The sequence below is a fragment of the Citrus sinensis genome, chromosome 6 (genome assembly GCF_022201045.2).
Source record: "Citrus sinensis cultivar Valencia sweet orange chromosome 6, DVS_A1.0, whole genome shotgun sequence".
In the NCBI taxonomy this organism is placed as follows: Eukaryota; Viridiplantae; Streptophyta; class Magnoliopsida; order Sapindales; family Rutaceae; genus Citrus; species Citrus sinensis.
In genome coordinates, this window is record NC_068561.1 from 20,569,791 (window position 1) to 20,587,321 (window position 17,531).

Sequence of the window (17,531 nt, forward strand, 5' to 3'; positions counted from 1 at the left end):
TCCCATTTTAATTTTTAATTTTATTTTTATTTTTTAAAATTACTAGTAAATAAATAATAAAATTTGAATTATAAAATTATAAATATTGGTAAAAATAACAAATATCAAAATATTTATATTATTAAACTTTTAGGCCTAATTAACTAATTAAAGTCCTAAATTTTTATTTAGGACATTAAAAAAACCGGGTAAATTCTATCAGCCCAAAAAATTTGTTTTAATTTTAATATTCATTAAATGTTTTAAACTTAAATCTATTTTTTGTTTATTTTTAGATGTTATAATTGCCCATAACGAATCACAATTTTAATATCTAATCTAATATTTGCTCTTGATTTGCTCCGACTTAACTATTGTGTTGTAAATGGAATAGTCCACACCACCATTGAAAAAGTTAATTTTGAATCTAAATTTCTATTTTATTTGTAACAATTTTGTATTGGACTATTAATTTATTCACGATAATTTGTAAAAGAAGTTTGTATCCCTTATATGCCGCGTTACTTACTAATTTAATGTATGTGACTTTTGTAATGGATATTAATGTAAGATATATTTCAAACTTTACTTTTATTTGAATTTTTTTATTTTAATATGATTAACTCAAAATCAAAAACAAAAAATGTATTAGTTATTCGGAGATCGGGAACCCCTAGGGATCCCCTATTATTATTCGAGGAGGGGATAAATATTCTCTCAAGTAATTCTGATGGGGACGAGGAGGGGACGGGGACATACGCAAAATATCAGAGATGAATACGGGGAGATTGGTCCCCTCCCCTCTCCTCCCGATTGCCATCCCAATTTAGGAATCACCTAAGGGATAAATGACAAGTGGATCCCTCATTCTTTTCAAATTTGCAAATAAAAGTACAATAATTTTATTTATCATATAGGTCCCTAAATCTAAATATCTAAATTTCTCTTGTGAATCTTCACCTACACAATGTAAGAGTAAAGAGTTTATAATATAACACATCACTAGAATATGATATGTTAATTAAAGATAGGGAATGACATTCATCTCACTCCCCAAGATTACGTTCAGAAAATTTTAAAAGCAAGAAGAAATGAGAAGCTTAACCTCATCTTTGAGGTGCAGTTAAAATACATCATTTCCTAGGTTTTTGATGTGGGTCTTGATGTGACTTCAGCACTTATCATGAACATGTATAAAGCGATGCAGGGTTGTTTGGCTGGCGAATGAACCAACGAATAATAATGTCAAACATAAAGGTTATGACTTGTTTGGTTCAAATGGACTAACTGTGTACTTTTTTTAGAAAAATTGTGAATGTTTAGGGATCCAAATGCTATACTCATTCAGTCATGAGGGAGTGATCAAAGAGAATCAGAAGAAAATGCGCGGCTGAGATCGAATTGTCATAATAAAAAAAATCGTAGACTAGTCATATATATAATTCGTCCATTAGGGACGCTCTCAGCTCACATGCAGAATTTATAGAGACTCTTTCTTTTCCCATTCGTTCCCGTCAGTCAAATACGCAAAATAGCCTTAGCACTTAGCAGCCTCTCTTAAACTCTCTCTCTCTCTCTCTTTCAGTATTGACAATGGCATCAACAACAAGAACAAGGAAGAAGCTAATCGTCAACACAGTTGCTGTGAGCTTAGGTTGCAGCAGCAGCTGCAGGAGACCAAAGCTCTCATTCCTCTTCCACCCACGACCAAAACCCAAGAAGCAAATTTACCAGCAACACCCTCACCCTCATAGCACTAGTAGCGTTTACAACTCATCTTCAAGCTCACGCGAATATTATAATTACGACAGCGCCACCACATTCTCTCCCAACACGGACGATCACGTCGGCGTCGCTCATCATCATTACAGCTGGGACACGACGGTAGTCGAGGAGACACGACCCGTTCGAGGGTTCGGTCGGGTCGGGGGGGAGAGCGTGGCGGTGGAGAAAGACTCCGATGACCCGTATTTGGACTTCAGGCAGTCGATGCTGCAGATGATATTGGAGAAGGAGCTATACTCCAAGGATGATCTGAAAGAGCTGTTGAACTGTTTCTTGCAACTCAACGCACCGTCCCATCATGAGATTATCGTTAGGGCTTTTACTGAGATCTGGAATGGTGTCTTTTCGGTCAGCAAGTCAGCACCAGCTGTCTCTGCTTCGTCCTCCAATTTCGATTACGGATTCAACTGCCGATGAATGTCACGTGAGTTCTGGTCGGTACTGCACGTGGCGCTTTCTTTTTTGTGCTTAATTAGTATGAATGATTAGACACATGTGTAGTATGACGAATCGGAATATCTCTTGACAAATAAAATCTTGTCATCTTTGTAGTGTTGTTATGCAGGCCCTGCCACCGCAAACGGGGGTCGTCTCTACTTACCAGACGTATTTCTCTAGCTCTAGTTTTTTTTTTTTTTCCTGTTTTAGTATAATGATATATATATATTAGTGTATGTATGTACAAAGATTTTGGTGCAAATGTCATTGCAAAAGATCATAGGATATTAAGCTGCTGTTAGTTTCTTCTTAATTAACGACGATTTGGTAAAATTTTTATGGGGAAAGATGGGTAATGGGTTGGTCAAAATCTTGGGGAGCTCCACTTGCAAGACAAATTTTGGCTGGTGGGAAAAGATAGGTATTGGGATTTGTTTTGACAGTATAGCTTTGGGACCCCCTTGTTATTTATTTATTTATTATTGTAATTACTCATAATCTACGTACCATGGAAATAGAAGATTTGAAATTTAAAAACGGTTGGGGGATTATTAATTGGAATTTATTTATTTATTATGGCGTATTAATTAATGTGAGAAATTAATTAAATTAAATGGAAATAAAAGAAATTAAGTGACCAGTTCTGCGTCTGCGGGCACTTTGACATTGTGCATTTTCCAAGGCAAGACTGTAGCAACTGATACATTGTAATGATAGTTTCCAGTTTACTCATTGCCCTCTTCTGCAAGTCACAACTTACAAATGAGGGGGGCTTTGACCTTTCTCTATTTGCGTCTCTCTTTGGATCTCTTGACTTGGTATAATTTGCTTGCCATACTCCAAAGTAATCTATTTACTATATATATACATGTATGTATATTTCGTAGTCTCCCTCTCATGAGTCTGACGTTTTCTATTTTCTATTTTTGGATACCCTGAAGTGGCTGAGAATTAAATCAAACTAATTTTATATATAGATAATACATTCCTTTAAAGAAAAGTCATGAGTGTGTAATCTTATTAAATTGAAAATATTATATGCAGAGGGGTAATAGCATGATCCAACTGACAAAAATGACAAAGCATACATGAATCCAAGGACGAGTTACAATTCGGATTTCATATATCCTCTTTTTATTCTCCCCTTTTGTTGATATATTTTTCGAAAAAAAAAATATATTTCTCATTAAATAAAGAATCAACAGTACAATGAGTTGCAGTACATTGTCAATACATATTCTAAAGATCTATAACAGTAATCAATTAGACTAACCCATATAATCTCACTGAAAAATAAGAAAAAATATGCGTACCCAGGAAGTAAAAACTTCCATTCACAGTACGCAAACTAGTCAGGATTCCCTACCTCTTTTGATATAATCTCCATCATTATAATTAGACTTTTCAACTGATACCAAAATAAATTTATTGTAGAAATTGATCTTACACGGCAATCTTCCTCACGGTCAAAGGAGAAAAAAAAATTGAAGCTGATCTTCCATCCTCACACCCGAGAGTGAAGGAGGCCAGAACAAAACTACCATCCTCAATCCAAAAAGATGAAGAGGCTGCAACAAAGAAACAAGAAGGACAAGGAAAGGCCACTGGAGAAGGAGAGAAAGAGCTCCTTCTCCAGGGATTGAATGAGGAAAAGATGAGGAGCAGGAAAGTGTTATGGAAGGATCCTTGATTAAAGAATAACATAAACAAATATTAAAATATGAATAATCAAAATTTTGTTGCCAAAGCATTAATATTTTTCGTTAATTCTTTGCAGATTGGAGGTTATATTCATTTCAAGTTAAATGCTATGTTTCACTACGGCTTTTAATAGAAAACTTGAGAACTTACAAAAGATAGTTAAGAAACCACAATCAGTACTCAGTAGGGAGGAAAAACTGTTTAGGTATCGAAGTCCCTTGCGTTAGATCACGACGTTTTAGATACCATACAGACAAATATTTAGATTATTACAAAAAATATAGAGTTTTTTTGGGTATCATTCTGTCAATAAATTTGATTTGTTAGTCATCGATTGGTAATATTTATTTGATATACAAATTTTGTATCTTTATTTAGAAATATATGATTATTCATATGTGTTATTAGTAGTAGAAGAATGGGAAATATAGTTTAGTAATGTAATACACTTTCGTATACATTGTTTGATATCCAAAATTTTAAATGGGCAATTGTCATGAATTCAATTATATATATATATATGTATGTATGTATGTATGTATACACACAAATAATTCTCAAGTGTGGACGACCGCAATTTTTTTAATACGAACACACTTTTAAATCGTGCGGTTTAAAAGAGTTAGTTTTTTAATAAAATATAAAATCGCGGGGTTTAAGAAAGTTAAAACTTAACTCTCTTAAACCCCACGGTTTTAAAGTGTATCCGCATGTAAATAAAATGAGGATACATGCACTAGAGAATGACTAATATATATATATATATACACATAGAGAGAGGGGACATCCTCAATTTATTAACATATTGAAGACTATATTTTTTGTCTACTAATATATTAAAATCTATATATATAAAATATTAATTACAACTAATTTACAAACATGTTATGTAACGAAGTCTTAGAACGTCTCCTATCATTTATTAGATTGAATTTAATGTTGGATTGACGAACGTTAATAAAAAAAATTGACCTCGTCCCCAAATTAGATCATGTTCTTGCAGGAGAGCAAAATAAATTGTTTCGATGAAGATTAAATATAAACAATAGAAGAAGAAACGGATGGTGAGTGATGAGTGATGAGAGAGGCGAAGCATTCAATACACAGTCCAATATAGTAAGATTTCGATTTCAGTTTCAATCTATATCGATCTCTCTCTTTCTCCATAACTATTTCATAAATGTGTGTCTGATAAATTAATTATAAAAGAAAAATGAATATGACCTGCTTTGGAGGGTTAAGTCAAAATCAAATCAAAATACACAGAAACCAGGCGATAGGGAATCTTGCTACATGCAAGTTAGCTTCGCTAGTGGAAAACACAAGGGGCCTTCCATTGAAAATGAGAAGCCGATCAGAAATTAACTCTCATTCATTATGACTTGTGATATAAGATCGATGCAACATAAATTGCAAGTCAGTCCAGCTCACACTCTCCTTAAATACTCTGCCTTAAGAACTAATTGGGTTTTGCCATGTACCTTTAGCTTGCTTCTTGTATTTGACTTTTTGTGGACATAAAAATAATTTTAATTGCTTTTCAATTATGTCATGTTAAGTCTCAATAAGCAGAGACACAAGGGCAATCTTTATCTAATCCATTAACACCTTTCTTTTTATAGTGGGAGACATCAGACATCTCGTTGCTTTTATAGGCTGGAAAATAGTCAATTGAAAGTATGATAAGTGAGAAAAATAGAAGTAAATGAAAAAAAAAAATGTCATGAAAGATTCCCCTCCTCCCTCCACTTTTAAAGTACAAGATCTGATTCAGCCAACAAAATTAATGGTGCAATAACAGCTTTAACGTGAAAGATCAATTTACAGATTATAATAAACAACCGGTTATTGATAAATATGAGGAACATAGAAATATCTCCGTCAGTATACAATCGGTTAAGAATATGTGCACCAATAAACTAGAACTACATATAAAGTCACGATTTATGGCCAAAGTTGGCTTTTGCGACTGATACAGTGATGGATCTTTTAGTAAAATATGATCTTTTACTGTCCGAAAATTTTCATATATAAACATTGAGAGTTTCAAATCACCAAAATTTAATATAACTCTCGCCAGTAGTTTGAACCCCACAAATCTATTGTGAGGGTATTTTTTTCTTCAATTAAATTTGAGTGAAGGCAGTTTTCTCCCTTACTTAAGTGTGAGAAGTAGACATCTTCAAATATTTGTGAGAGTTAAAATATGGGCAGCGCTCCATTAGTATTGATGTAAGTTGGTTCCAGTAATAGTCTAATTTATAAATATCAGTTATAATCTCATATAATATGAGTTGTAATTTAAGCAATAATCTCATGTAATAATATATATATATATATATATATATAACTCTCGCCGTCAGATAATGGGCAAAAAGTTGATTCCCAGTAACAACCCATATAAGATAGAAGACTGAGAGCGTATGAAAAAAGGTTACAAAGTGAACACGTATACATGTAAGGACTAAGGTGCTGAGGGCCATAAGCCATGCATGCAAGAGCCAAGCATGTTACAAGGCACAAAATGATTAAACGTACTGTTGCAGAAAAACAATGATACAAGAAACAAGAAATGATGGAACAATTCGATGTGGGAACACAGATATTGGATATATGTGTCTCGACTTGTTGTTCTTTCCAGTTTCTCTTCAGTCAATTTTAAGACTACATGGTATTATTTGATAAAGATGAGGCAAATGATAAAGGTCTGAAAATAAAACTCGAAACTGAAAGTACTTTAACACTGTGAAGTGAGGGTCCGCAGCCAAAGCATGGGGGGCCTTGAGGCAACGTGTTGCCCAGTGATCTGAAACATTTTGATCTGGAGAGTCTTTTCTTTAGCTTGAAGTTTTTTGAGCTCAAGAGCTGAAACTGCACAATGAGTACAACAAAACCCAGTTTTGCAATTTTGTCTCTCCAAAATTTCTATGCCCTAAAGTTGCCTTATTTTTTTTAATGTTCAATTTTATTCCTAATGTATGCTTCTTTCTTTTTTGGCACAGTACAACTTACAAGGCACTTTAGGGCTAGGGAGCGCCTTTCAACTAACAATATCACGCGGGCCCCTTTTGGCTATGCCAGTCGGAGACAAGTGCACAACAAAAGTATGCTACAAATGTTGATAATTTAGCTTTTCACAAAGCATATATTGCTCATCCAAAAGGAAAATATATTTAATTTTTTTGTTCCTTTCGCATAAAATTACATAAGATTGATGATTAGTATCAATTTATGTCATAATAAACTAGTAAAAATTAGGAGTAATCCTCATTCCTCAAGTTGCAGTCTCCCTTGTCTTTCAACTCATTATTAAACTAATCTAATAATTGGGCCTTAGACCATTTTGGGCCTGATATCTTGCTAGATAGGGCCCAATTGTTGATGAGCTTACCCAATTTTTTACCTTCAAAACTTATGGACAAATTTTTGTGAAGGCAATCAGATCAGAGCCTCGTCGAACCACTTCAATATCTCACGACTACCAAGGGAGACGTGTTACAGAACACAAATTTTGTAAGTCAGAATGCAAAAAGGATGCAAAAGTTTTTAACGTAAATTATAAATTTGTAAGATAAGTAATGATAAATCTGTTATGTTGTATATCATTGAAATGCTGTCTTTTCTTTTCGAGCATAACCCTAAAACTGTCTCAAGGGTGCTCGAAAAAGTGAAAAAACGTAATAGCAGCAAAATTTAAATGTTGCTGCAGTCTGCAGAGAAGTCATCATTTGGGATGAGAAATAGCTTTAGCTTGGAGAACCAAATGATGCATGTAGCAATATCGGAATAATTGCTCCTAATGCTGAGTTGTTACATCAAAATAAAGTTAAAGATCTCACAACGGCCCATAGGTAATGGTGCCGAGGCAGTAAGGTTGGTGGACTATATAATGCAAAAATGCATTAATTGGGAAAGGAAATAATGTAATAGAAAAATCTCATCTCCAAAGTTACACGAAAACGACAGCTACCAACACAAAGATCACTTTAAGTTACATGCATGTACCTTACAATCCTCTCACATGAATAGTGAGTGGACTCATATCATTCACTATTCATGTGAGAGAGGTGTAAGATACGTACATGTAACTTAATATTAGCCCCAACACAAACATCAACAATGTTTAATGATCATCACTATGGTAAGTGGTAACTAAGTCACAAACCTCAATATCTCATAGCAAGTTAATTAATAACATGAACTCAGAGTGAGTGAAGGAGAGTCACTATCTTCACCCTATTCCTCAAGAAGATCATATTGGGATTAAGACAAGATTTGCTGCTATTTTTCACTCTTTTTTGTCCCCCCCACCCAAAAAAAAGATCTTCTAAGGGGTAAAAGGAGGCACACAAAAAAAAAAAAATCACTTGCAAAGAAAAATACAGACAAATTAAAGCAATAGTGCAGGTGAGAGTGAAGCTAAGGCTTAAAGCCAATGTACTGATTGATCATTATTGATGGATGCGTGCGCCGTGGTCTGTATTCAATAACGCTGTCAATTGAAGTTTCGTAAAGACACTGTCGTGGTGAGCTTACCTAGGGTAAGTTTCTAGTTTCTGTCATTTAACCAATGAGATTTGATTTCTTTTAATATCTTTTCTCTCTTTTCTTTCTTTTTGCCCTTTCTGAAATAATATCCTCTTTTTAATTCCGGCTGATGCGATTTAAAAATTTAGTTTACAAACACCATTTCAACGTTACCCATGCTGATCATTAAACGCACGCAGCAGCCTCTGTAAACGAAATTGTCTTCTCGGCCCACGTTACGCGTTAAATGCAAAGCTCAAACAAAGCTGAGATAATTACTAGACCGACACCAACTTCAGTACCGTTTGGTTAAAATTTTCGTGCAATTTCATTTTTTTTTTCTTTTTCTCGGACAATGAGGATGCAATTAATGGGTCATTATCTCAATAATTACCATGCCAATTTTTGTTTTTGTTTTTTTTTTTGGGAGAAATGTTTATTGGTTTTCTCCAAGCTTGTTGACAAGTAAAAGCCTGCAGAGTAATAGAGCCACGGGGTGGGTTTGTTTGTTTGTGTGGGAAAGGAAATTATTTAAACATAGTTCGGTGTTATTTTTAACTTTGTGACCCAGTGGCTGATGTCACAAAAACCGTGGACCGACAACTTGACACTTTTTTTTTTTAAAAATTTTTAATTTGCTTGTTACTAATTTAGAATGCTTCTCCGGCGCCGCTGCATAAGGGAGGGCGTGGGTTTGAATTTTTGAGAACCATCGATTGGGTTCGGTTGTTGTTTCGCTGCCAATTAATCCGAATTGAATTCGGAAAATGCTCAAATAAAAATTCATTTAAAATGGTGTTGTTTTGCGTTATTTTTTGATCACTCGGTACGAAAATTAGCGATCCTCTAATAAATGGATGGAAATCAATAACAAAACCAATCAAATTTAATTTGATCTTAAATATAGGTTCAAGATCAGTCCATAATTTTGCATGGTCCTGTCCACATCGACTTTTACAATCTTTGCTAATATTGTTTAACCTAAAAATTTTGCATATATATAGTATTTTACTGTTGTTCTCACTTTCCTCAGGAGAGAGGAGAGAAGAAGAAGAAGAAAAAGAAGAAGAAGAAGAAGAAGAAGAATCATTATTATATATATGAGTGTGTGAATTAGAGAAAGTGTTGTACGTACAAATTTTCCCATTTATAGTTTTTTACAAGTAAGAAATTGCTGATTATTTTCGGAGGTAAGAAAATTGCTTTACTTCAGGCCGTGTAGAGTTGGCATATAAAAAAGGGTGGAGTAAGGTTTGATTCATTGATTGAGAATGGAAAAAGCCATTGCTAGAAATTTTGGGGCAGGAATTACATCGCTAAAGATAGATGAAACCAACTAATTAAGAACCCTATAAGGGTAAGTATTTCAATTTGCATTATCTTTCTTTAACATTTTTTAAGCTATTTCCCACAAGGTATTGATTCATCAAATCATATCAAATATAAAAAACTGCGATATAATTTACAGAAAATAGAAACCCTAGCCTCATTATTTAGTTGCTTTAATTTCTGATAAAAGCCCTAGCTTATAATCCGATTGGAGTTGCTTGATTCTAGTATAATTAATTAAACTGTGACGCTGCATTAATTAAATTATATCGATCGGTATCTCTTCATAGTTAATTGTAAAATTGAATTTAAAACAGAAGTGGCACAAGGTTTAGAAGCTTCGCCGCTCGAACAAGAATCTTAACTTAGAAATTGACGCCGAGGCATCTATGCGGAGACAATTATATTGAACATAGAGCGTTGAAAATATTATAATATATAATTTCGATTTTATGCAATGCAAATTGCAACTTTTTGTTATCTCGATCTATTTTTACGTAATATTAATTCATTCATATGTTATTTAATTACCAGTAAAACGATATCAAACTACCTATGTTGACCCTTGACACTACGAAAATTGTTGCTTTGGGGATATAATTTTTAATTAAATTAACGCCAGATCTTATACCATAAATTGCGGGGGAAAAAAATATATGATTCATTGTAACATTAGTTTAAGCTTTTTTTTTGTAATGGTTTGTTTAGATTACTCTAAACAAGAATATGAAAAATATTCCCAAACCATGTTTAGCAAAATCTTAACTTGATTGTGTTTAATGTAACCCATCCTTGGAAACAACATTTGCTGCACATTTTTAAAAGCATCTATTCAAAAATCAGCATGATAATGCAATGATTTTATATTTTTGCCTAAAAAAATTAAAATAATAATAGTTGTAGTAGTAAATAATAAAATAAGGGTAATGCTAAGTTATATGCATGTACCTTACAACCCCCTCACATGAATAATATATAAATACTATTTATGTGAGAGGGTTTTAAGGTACATGTATGTAACTTAGAGGGATCCATAAAATAAATATACGATTTAATATCCCAACGGTCCCTCTTTGCACCACTCAATTAATTCTGGAAGTGACAATCTGCTGACCCACCAAAGAATATATCATTTATTTCTTGTTTTTCCTCATAGCATTTAGCTTCTTTGATAGAGAAAGAGAGAGGATAAATAATAATAATAATAACAGTGAGGATTCAAATTCAGAACTCTTATGGCCATGGGCACTATGTTGATAAGGTGATGCCCTAACAATTATTTTCAAATATTCTTGTAGGAAAACAAAGGAGCTTTTTATTTGTTTTATCTGCAATATCTTTAAAGCCAATTCAGAGCTACATGATTAATTTGCAGATATGGGTTTGTTCATATTCTCAACTTTCAGCCATTTTTACTCTCAAAAACTATGAAAAATATCCATGTTTCAGCACAAAATCTAACATGAGTTTTGTTTTTATTTTTATTTTTTATATTTCTTTTTACTTTCTGGGTCTATCACGGTTATTGCAAAAAGACCAAGCCAAAATTCTGCGCTGGAATTGTAGCTATCATGATAAGGACTGTCAAATTCAAAACCTACGGCTACGATCACTTGATCATTGGAAAGGATTTGCAGAGATGTACTTCCAGGGGAAGCATATCTAGTGGTGGATACTACTCCATCACAGTGGATACATGTGCACGTAGGTGATTTGAGTTGCATGAGATCGAGTTTTGATTATTAAAATTGATTTCTCATTAGTTATATCCACATGAAAATTAACTCAATAGCATGTCACTGCAAGAGAACGCCGTTTAAGCAACCTTTTTAGTTTTTTATTTCCCGTTTTGCATTAGCTTTTGTTTCTAGTAATGTCACTACAAGAGAACGCCGTTAATTTGTCTTATTCAACCCAAGTAAATTTGGATAATAACATTTTTAGTTTTGAGTTTTCATAGATAAGTTCATAATTATCCATTTTTAACAAATTGGTCTCTGACCAGTGACTCCTAATTTCATTTTTAATGGCAACATTGAGAATGTATTCTTCGCCAATGTAGCGGAACTTGAAACCCAAATATATTATTCAATCCATGAATCCCAGATATCTTATTCAATCCATGAATTTTTGTTAACTTTTATAAATTAATTTTTTTTCTTTAAACCTTATTTTTTTTTCTAAAATAAGTTTTTTTAAAATAAAAATATAATAAGATTCCGTCCCTCATAATCAGTTGACACTGTTTATGAGTTGCATATTCTTACGAGAAATGGGCAAATATTAATCCTGGTTATCTTTTCTTAAGATACACACTCTTACAAGAGATAGTAAACATCACCAATCTTGTAGCTGAGTAACTTGGTTTCATCAAGATAGGTGACAAGTTAGGGACCTATTTATGTATACTGTATCTTTGTTTGTCAAAACTTAAAATATAGGGACCCAAAAGTTTTTTTTTTCTAAAAAAGGAAAAAAAAGTACATAAAACAAAATTTCCAGAAATCCACAATTGTTAAACCCCAACATGATCGCGCGTGTGCATTCCCTACACACGTACGACTGTTTCTAAGCCCACAGACACACACAGAGGGAGGGAGGGAGGGCGGGTGGCCGGAGGGGGAGAGAGAGGGAGAGAGAGAGAGAGAGTCATCAAAATATTTTTTTTTCTTTTTAACTACCATTCATTGCTAAAAACTACTGATAATATACACAATATTAATTTCATAAAACAAAAAACTTGTAACAATTAAGATGAAGAAGCATCATCATCTTTTTGTTGCTTTTTAATCTCATCATCATCTTCAGCTTCGAATAATGAAGATAAGCAGCAAGGGATTGAAGAAGAATCATCGTCATCAGAAGAAGAAGAAGAAGTGTAAAAAGACAAAGGAGATGAAGGAGAACAAGAACGAGAAGCTAATGAAGATGATGAACAGGTAATAAAATCACTGCTAGTACTAGTAGAATTAGCAAAAGCTAAAGCAACAAGTAGGTCGACGAAAGCACCAACAATGTACCCATGATTGCTTTTCCCGTTCATTCTCAAATACCAACACAAAAGCTCTTCAAGATCTTCCCAATCTTTAAGCCCATGAGCTTCCACCATTTCCACCATTGACTTCTTGAAATCAACATAAGGATCTTGTGACTCCATTGAACAAACCAAGCTCTCTTTGTAAGGGAACCCACTTGTTTTAGCTTCTTCAAGAATTGAACTTGTCTCTCCAGGCTCAAAAAACAGCCTCTCTGATCTTAAACCTCGAATGACAGTCTCTACTGGATCCCCGTTTGAGCACTCCTCCGACGCCGTCGAGAAGCTTGCTGTTGCTGACTCTGATGATGTGTTTGTAAACAATGATGACTCAGTCGTTTCAGCATCTAAGTAGGCTAAGTTAATGGTCTTGAACATGGCGCCGTTGGTGCTGTTATTATCATTATAGTTTCTAAAAGAGAGGGTTCTTGTTTGGTGACAAGAAGGCCAAGGCCATGATGATGATGATTTTGCTAACGTGTGTGTGTTTTTGGAGAGAAAAGGAAGCTTCATTTTCTTGCCCATGTTGTGGTTTGATTTGGAAGATTGTAGAAATGAAAATGTTTTGGGTGTTTTAAGCTAGAAGCTATTGTTGATGTTACAAGAGAATTAAATGTTGAGCCAGAAAGGGTTGTGGCTTGTGGTGAAGTGATTTCTGAAGGAGTGGTGTGGTGAGATAGATAGATTATAGATAGGTGGAGGGAAGTTGGAGTAAGAAGAAGAAAAATGGAGATGGGTACATGGGGTTGGTGGGGTCTTTTTCTTTTTATATAATATGGGTATTAAATTTTGAGCTACTAAATTAAATGTAGTTCAGCTGAGCTCATTCAATATTATAGCTGGTACTTCTGCCCCATTTTTTTTTTTACCAGTTATTGTTTGAACAACTCTCTGTCATTTCACCTCTCTATTTCTTTCTTTATTTATTACTAACTATAGCCAATTAATGTGTTTGTCCTCGGAAAAACTTTGGAGCCATTGGGTGATGTCTATACAACGCACACATATTTTTCAAAGAATTGTTTGGTAAATTAAAGAAAAACGAGATACTATATATTAAAACTAGAGCTGACAAATTTTGATATGATCTAATTATCTGACACAAACAAGACACTACATGATACTAATAAATGGCCAAATAAGTATGCGTCGTCGAATTTAATACAATTATTAAATGAGTCTGTTTTGGGTCAACACGATTTTTTTTCGTGTCAGGTTAGAGTTAAAATTTTTGACCCATTTACCTGACCGGATTATATTTTCTATTTTAAAATAATTTACAGATTCTTTTCATCAAAACTCAAATATTAAAGATGATTTTCTTTTTTTTTTATTCTTTAAAATGATGAATATAGACACAATATTTTATTTATAAAATTTTAAATACATTTAGAGCTTTAATAGTATAAATGTATAAAATATTGGTAGACATGTATATTTTATAATATTGATATATAATATTATTTATATATATATATATATAATTAAAACCTCAATAGTGTGTGTAATATTTTAGTAGATATATATATTTTATAATATCGATAAATTATGTAGGTATGTATGTATGTATGGATGTATGTATGTATGCTCATACGTATGTATGACAATGTGTAAATATTTGATGTAACTTTTGTTTAGTATATAGATATTAAGTGGATTATTGGGTAACTCGATTATTTTTCCGTGTCGGGTTTGAGTCTTAATATTTTGACACGATTATTAAATGGGTCGGGCTTGGGTCGATCTAAATTTGACACGACACGAACACAATCGACGACCCATTTTACCACCTCTAATTAAAACTATACTTTCTTTAGAATAAAATATCTCATAATGCATTTGTTAAATCATTAAAATATATTGTCACTAATTAATTAGAATATAAAAGGACTCTTGAAGAAATCAATTGTATGTATTAATTTGTCCTTTTGAAAATAGTTTAATAGTTCTTCAGTCTAATATTAATTTTGAGAGCGCTAATTTGTTTTGTAAATGCAATATTTAGCATGTTCCTCCTGTGATTCTTTAGAAAATATGATTGTTTAGTCTATGCTTAAGATTTTTTTTTTTTCCCGGGGAATTTTGCTCCTTTTGCTTTTTTTTTTTTGAAGTCTGTTATACACAGATATTACTGACATTACATCAAACATTACAATTAATATTTACAATCATACTATATAACTGGGACCACCATCATACATTGACACACTGAAGTATATGCCCAGATATTTTAAACCCTCTCTAATATTCGAGGGGTGCCTGCTCCACTCACATTTCGTAAGGGAGAGACTGTCTCCACTCAATTAATTGATAATTGAGGAAGAACTGAAACTAACCTCTATAATGCTCTTATGGAGGCTCGAACCCTTGCACTCAACATTGTAAGTGCAAGGCTTCTCCCATTGGACCAAAGGCCCATTGGTCTCCTTTTGCTTCAATGTAGTTATTGCTTTAGATCTTAGTACTTGGTAGCTCTTTGGATTGTATTATAGTGTTTAAATTATTCGTACTTCAATGGTTATAAATTAGGGATGGCAAAAATCCCCACGGGGACGGGTACCCTCGGGGATTTTCCCCATTCGGGGAGGGTACGGGGAAAATTTTATACCCAATTTTTTTTTCGGGGAGGGGACGGGGAAAATTTTTTACCCAACTTTTTATTCGGGGAGGGGACGGGGATGAGGTGGAATCCCCGTCCCCTACCCATTTCCCCATTTTAATTTTTAATTTTATTTTTATTTTTAAAATTACTAATAAATAAATAACAAAATTATAAATATTGTTAAAAATAATAAATATCAAAATAGTTGTATGTTGGGAAAGTGGTCACCCCTTACCGGGAATTAGTTGAAGAGTATTAATTGAAGTTTTCACCAATTGTTTATTGCTTTGATTATACTGGTAGTAGTTCTTCTACTAGATCTACAGGGGATTCTTATAAGAAAGCAACCAAATGGATGACAGGTTTTGATGATTATGTAAACAATGGAGATTGTGCATTTGTTGCAGATGAATTAGATTCATATTTGGATGAGAAAGTTATACCTCAAATGGAAGATTTTAATATTTTGAGTTGACGGAAGACAAATGCTAATAGGTATCCTACATTAGCTCGAATTGCTAGAGATATTTTGGCAATTCCAATTACAACAGTTGCTTCTGAATTAGCTTTTAACACTAGTGGTAGAGTTGTGAGCCCATACCATAACAAACTTCATCCAAGCACATTGGAGGCCTTAATGTGCTGTCAAAGTTGGTTACGAGCTTACAATAGCGGTATGAGTTTATTTTAATATGATTAATTTAAAATCGAAAATAAAAAAATGTATTAGACTATTAGTTATTCGGGGACCGGGGACCCTCGGGGATCCCCTGTTATTATTCGGGGAGGGGATGGGGATTCTCTCAAGCAATTCTGACGGGGATGGGGAGGGGACGGGGACATATGCAAAATATCGGGGATGGGTATGGGGAGATTGGTCCCCTTCCCTCCCCTCCCCATTGCCATCCCTATTATAAATTATAATGCTTGAGATAACACGTGACACATCAATTTAGAATAAAAAAACAAACAAGGCCATAGACCTATCAAATCCTTGATTCTTAGCGAACGCAGTTGCTATATTTCTTTTTTCTCTATCTGATCAAATTATTTTGCAGATAGCGAAGTCCTTATCAGTTATCAACCCTTAAAAGGAAATATTGTGACTCACAAACCTAAAGAAGAAAATGGCAACCACAACACCCTGAAATGAAATCAGGCAAAGATTAGACGTGAACGTTTTTTTTTTCTTTTTAATGCTAATTTATAATTATAAATCTATTAATTAGACCGGAGAGATGACCAACGGTCTTGAAAATTGACTAGATATAAGAGTTATATAAACCAACTTATCTTCTTCTTGAGTTGGGTAAACTAATATTATAATTAACTTGTAAATTTTGATTACCCTTAAAAACTTGTCAAATGTAGTAATTAATTCAGTTGGAACTGCTAGTGATTATAACTTTTTATACGCTTAATTTCTATTTAATTTCATCAACTACACAAACCTCTTTTGCTAAGTAAATAGGTGAGTTAAGACATAAGATAAGTATGACGTGTATCTTGAAAGTACGTACTAATATTTTTTTAGATAAAAATTCTCGAAGGTATAAAAATGTTTTGTGTTTGATATGACCGTGAGTGAATTGTAATAGGTATTTATGTCTAATATGACGAAAAATGAGTTTTAAATAGGATTAAACATTTTAGATTGTGGTATGATAGAGTTAATCTAATACAAGTCCTAGCATATATCCGACTAACCATTACTAATTTAAATTGACTTAATCTATTAATTTAAATTACTAATTTAATAGAGAGTTTTTGAGAAAATCAAATCTATATGCTAAGAAAACAATACAATTTGGAGGGAAAAGAATAGAATTCAAAACCCAAATCCAAAATCAAACAAGAACAATTAATCAACACACGAGGATGAAACCATCAGTAAGTATTTACGACTGAGAGATCACGTGCCTCCCCAAGCAATCCAGTTAAGAGATTGAGACTTTTATTTATTTGTTCCCTATTTGATGGGTTAATAAGACTGGATTTTTGTCCACAGTGTTTACGGAAGAAGAGAACCTAGTCCACTGGATTCAGTTTGTGCTCTTCTTATTTAATGGCTTGTTTGGTATGTACTAAAATTCCAAATCCCCAATCACATTCCTAATTCAAAATCATCTCTTCGTT

The 17,531-nt window shown here is 33.4% G+C and overlaps 2 protein-coding genes across 2 annotated transcripts; one reads left to right on the top strand and one right to left on the bottom strand.

Moving 5' to 3' along the window:
* Window positions 1–1,405: 1,405 nt before the first annotated feature.
* LOC102615048 (transcription repressor OFP6) lies at window positions 1,406–2,734 on the top strand. The gene is made up of 2 exons (XM_052443508.1): window positions 1,406–2,198; window positions 2,317–2,734. The coding sequence occupies exon 1, from the start codon at window positions 1,573–1,575 to the stop codon at window positions 2,179–2,181; it is 609 nt and encodes a 202-aa protein (XP_052299468.1). The 5' UTR covers window positions 1,406–1,572; the 3' UTR covers window positions 2,182–2,198; window positions 2,317–2,734.
* A 9,675-nt stretch (window positions 2,735–12,409) lies between these two features.
* On the bottom strand, window positions 12,410–13,549 carry LOC102627855 (transcription repressor OFP15). Its single transcript, XM_015531417.3, has one exon. It carries the CDS (start codon window positions 13,316–13,318, stop codon window positions 12,509–12,511), a length of 810 nt encoding a protein of 269 aa, XP_015386903.1. The 5' UTR covers window positions 13,319–13,549; the 3' UTR covers window positions 12,410–12,508.
* Between the last annotated feature and the right edge of the window lie 3,982 nt (window positions 13,550–17,531).

Coding starts and splice junctions, on each gene's coding strand:
- LOC102615048 (XM_052443508.1), top strand. CDS start 1,573: ATGGCATCAACAACAAGAACAAGGAAGAAGCTAATCGTCAACACAGTT.
- LOC102627855 (XM_015531417.3), bottom strand. CDS start 13,318: ATGGGCAAGAAAATGAAGCTTCCTTTTCTCTCCAAAAACACACACACG.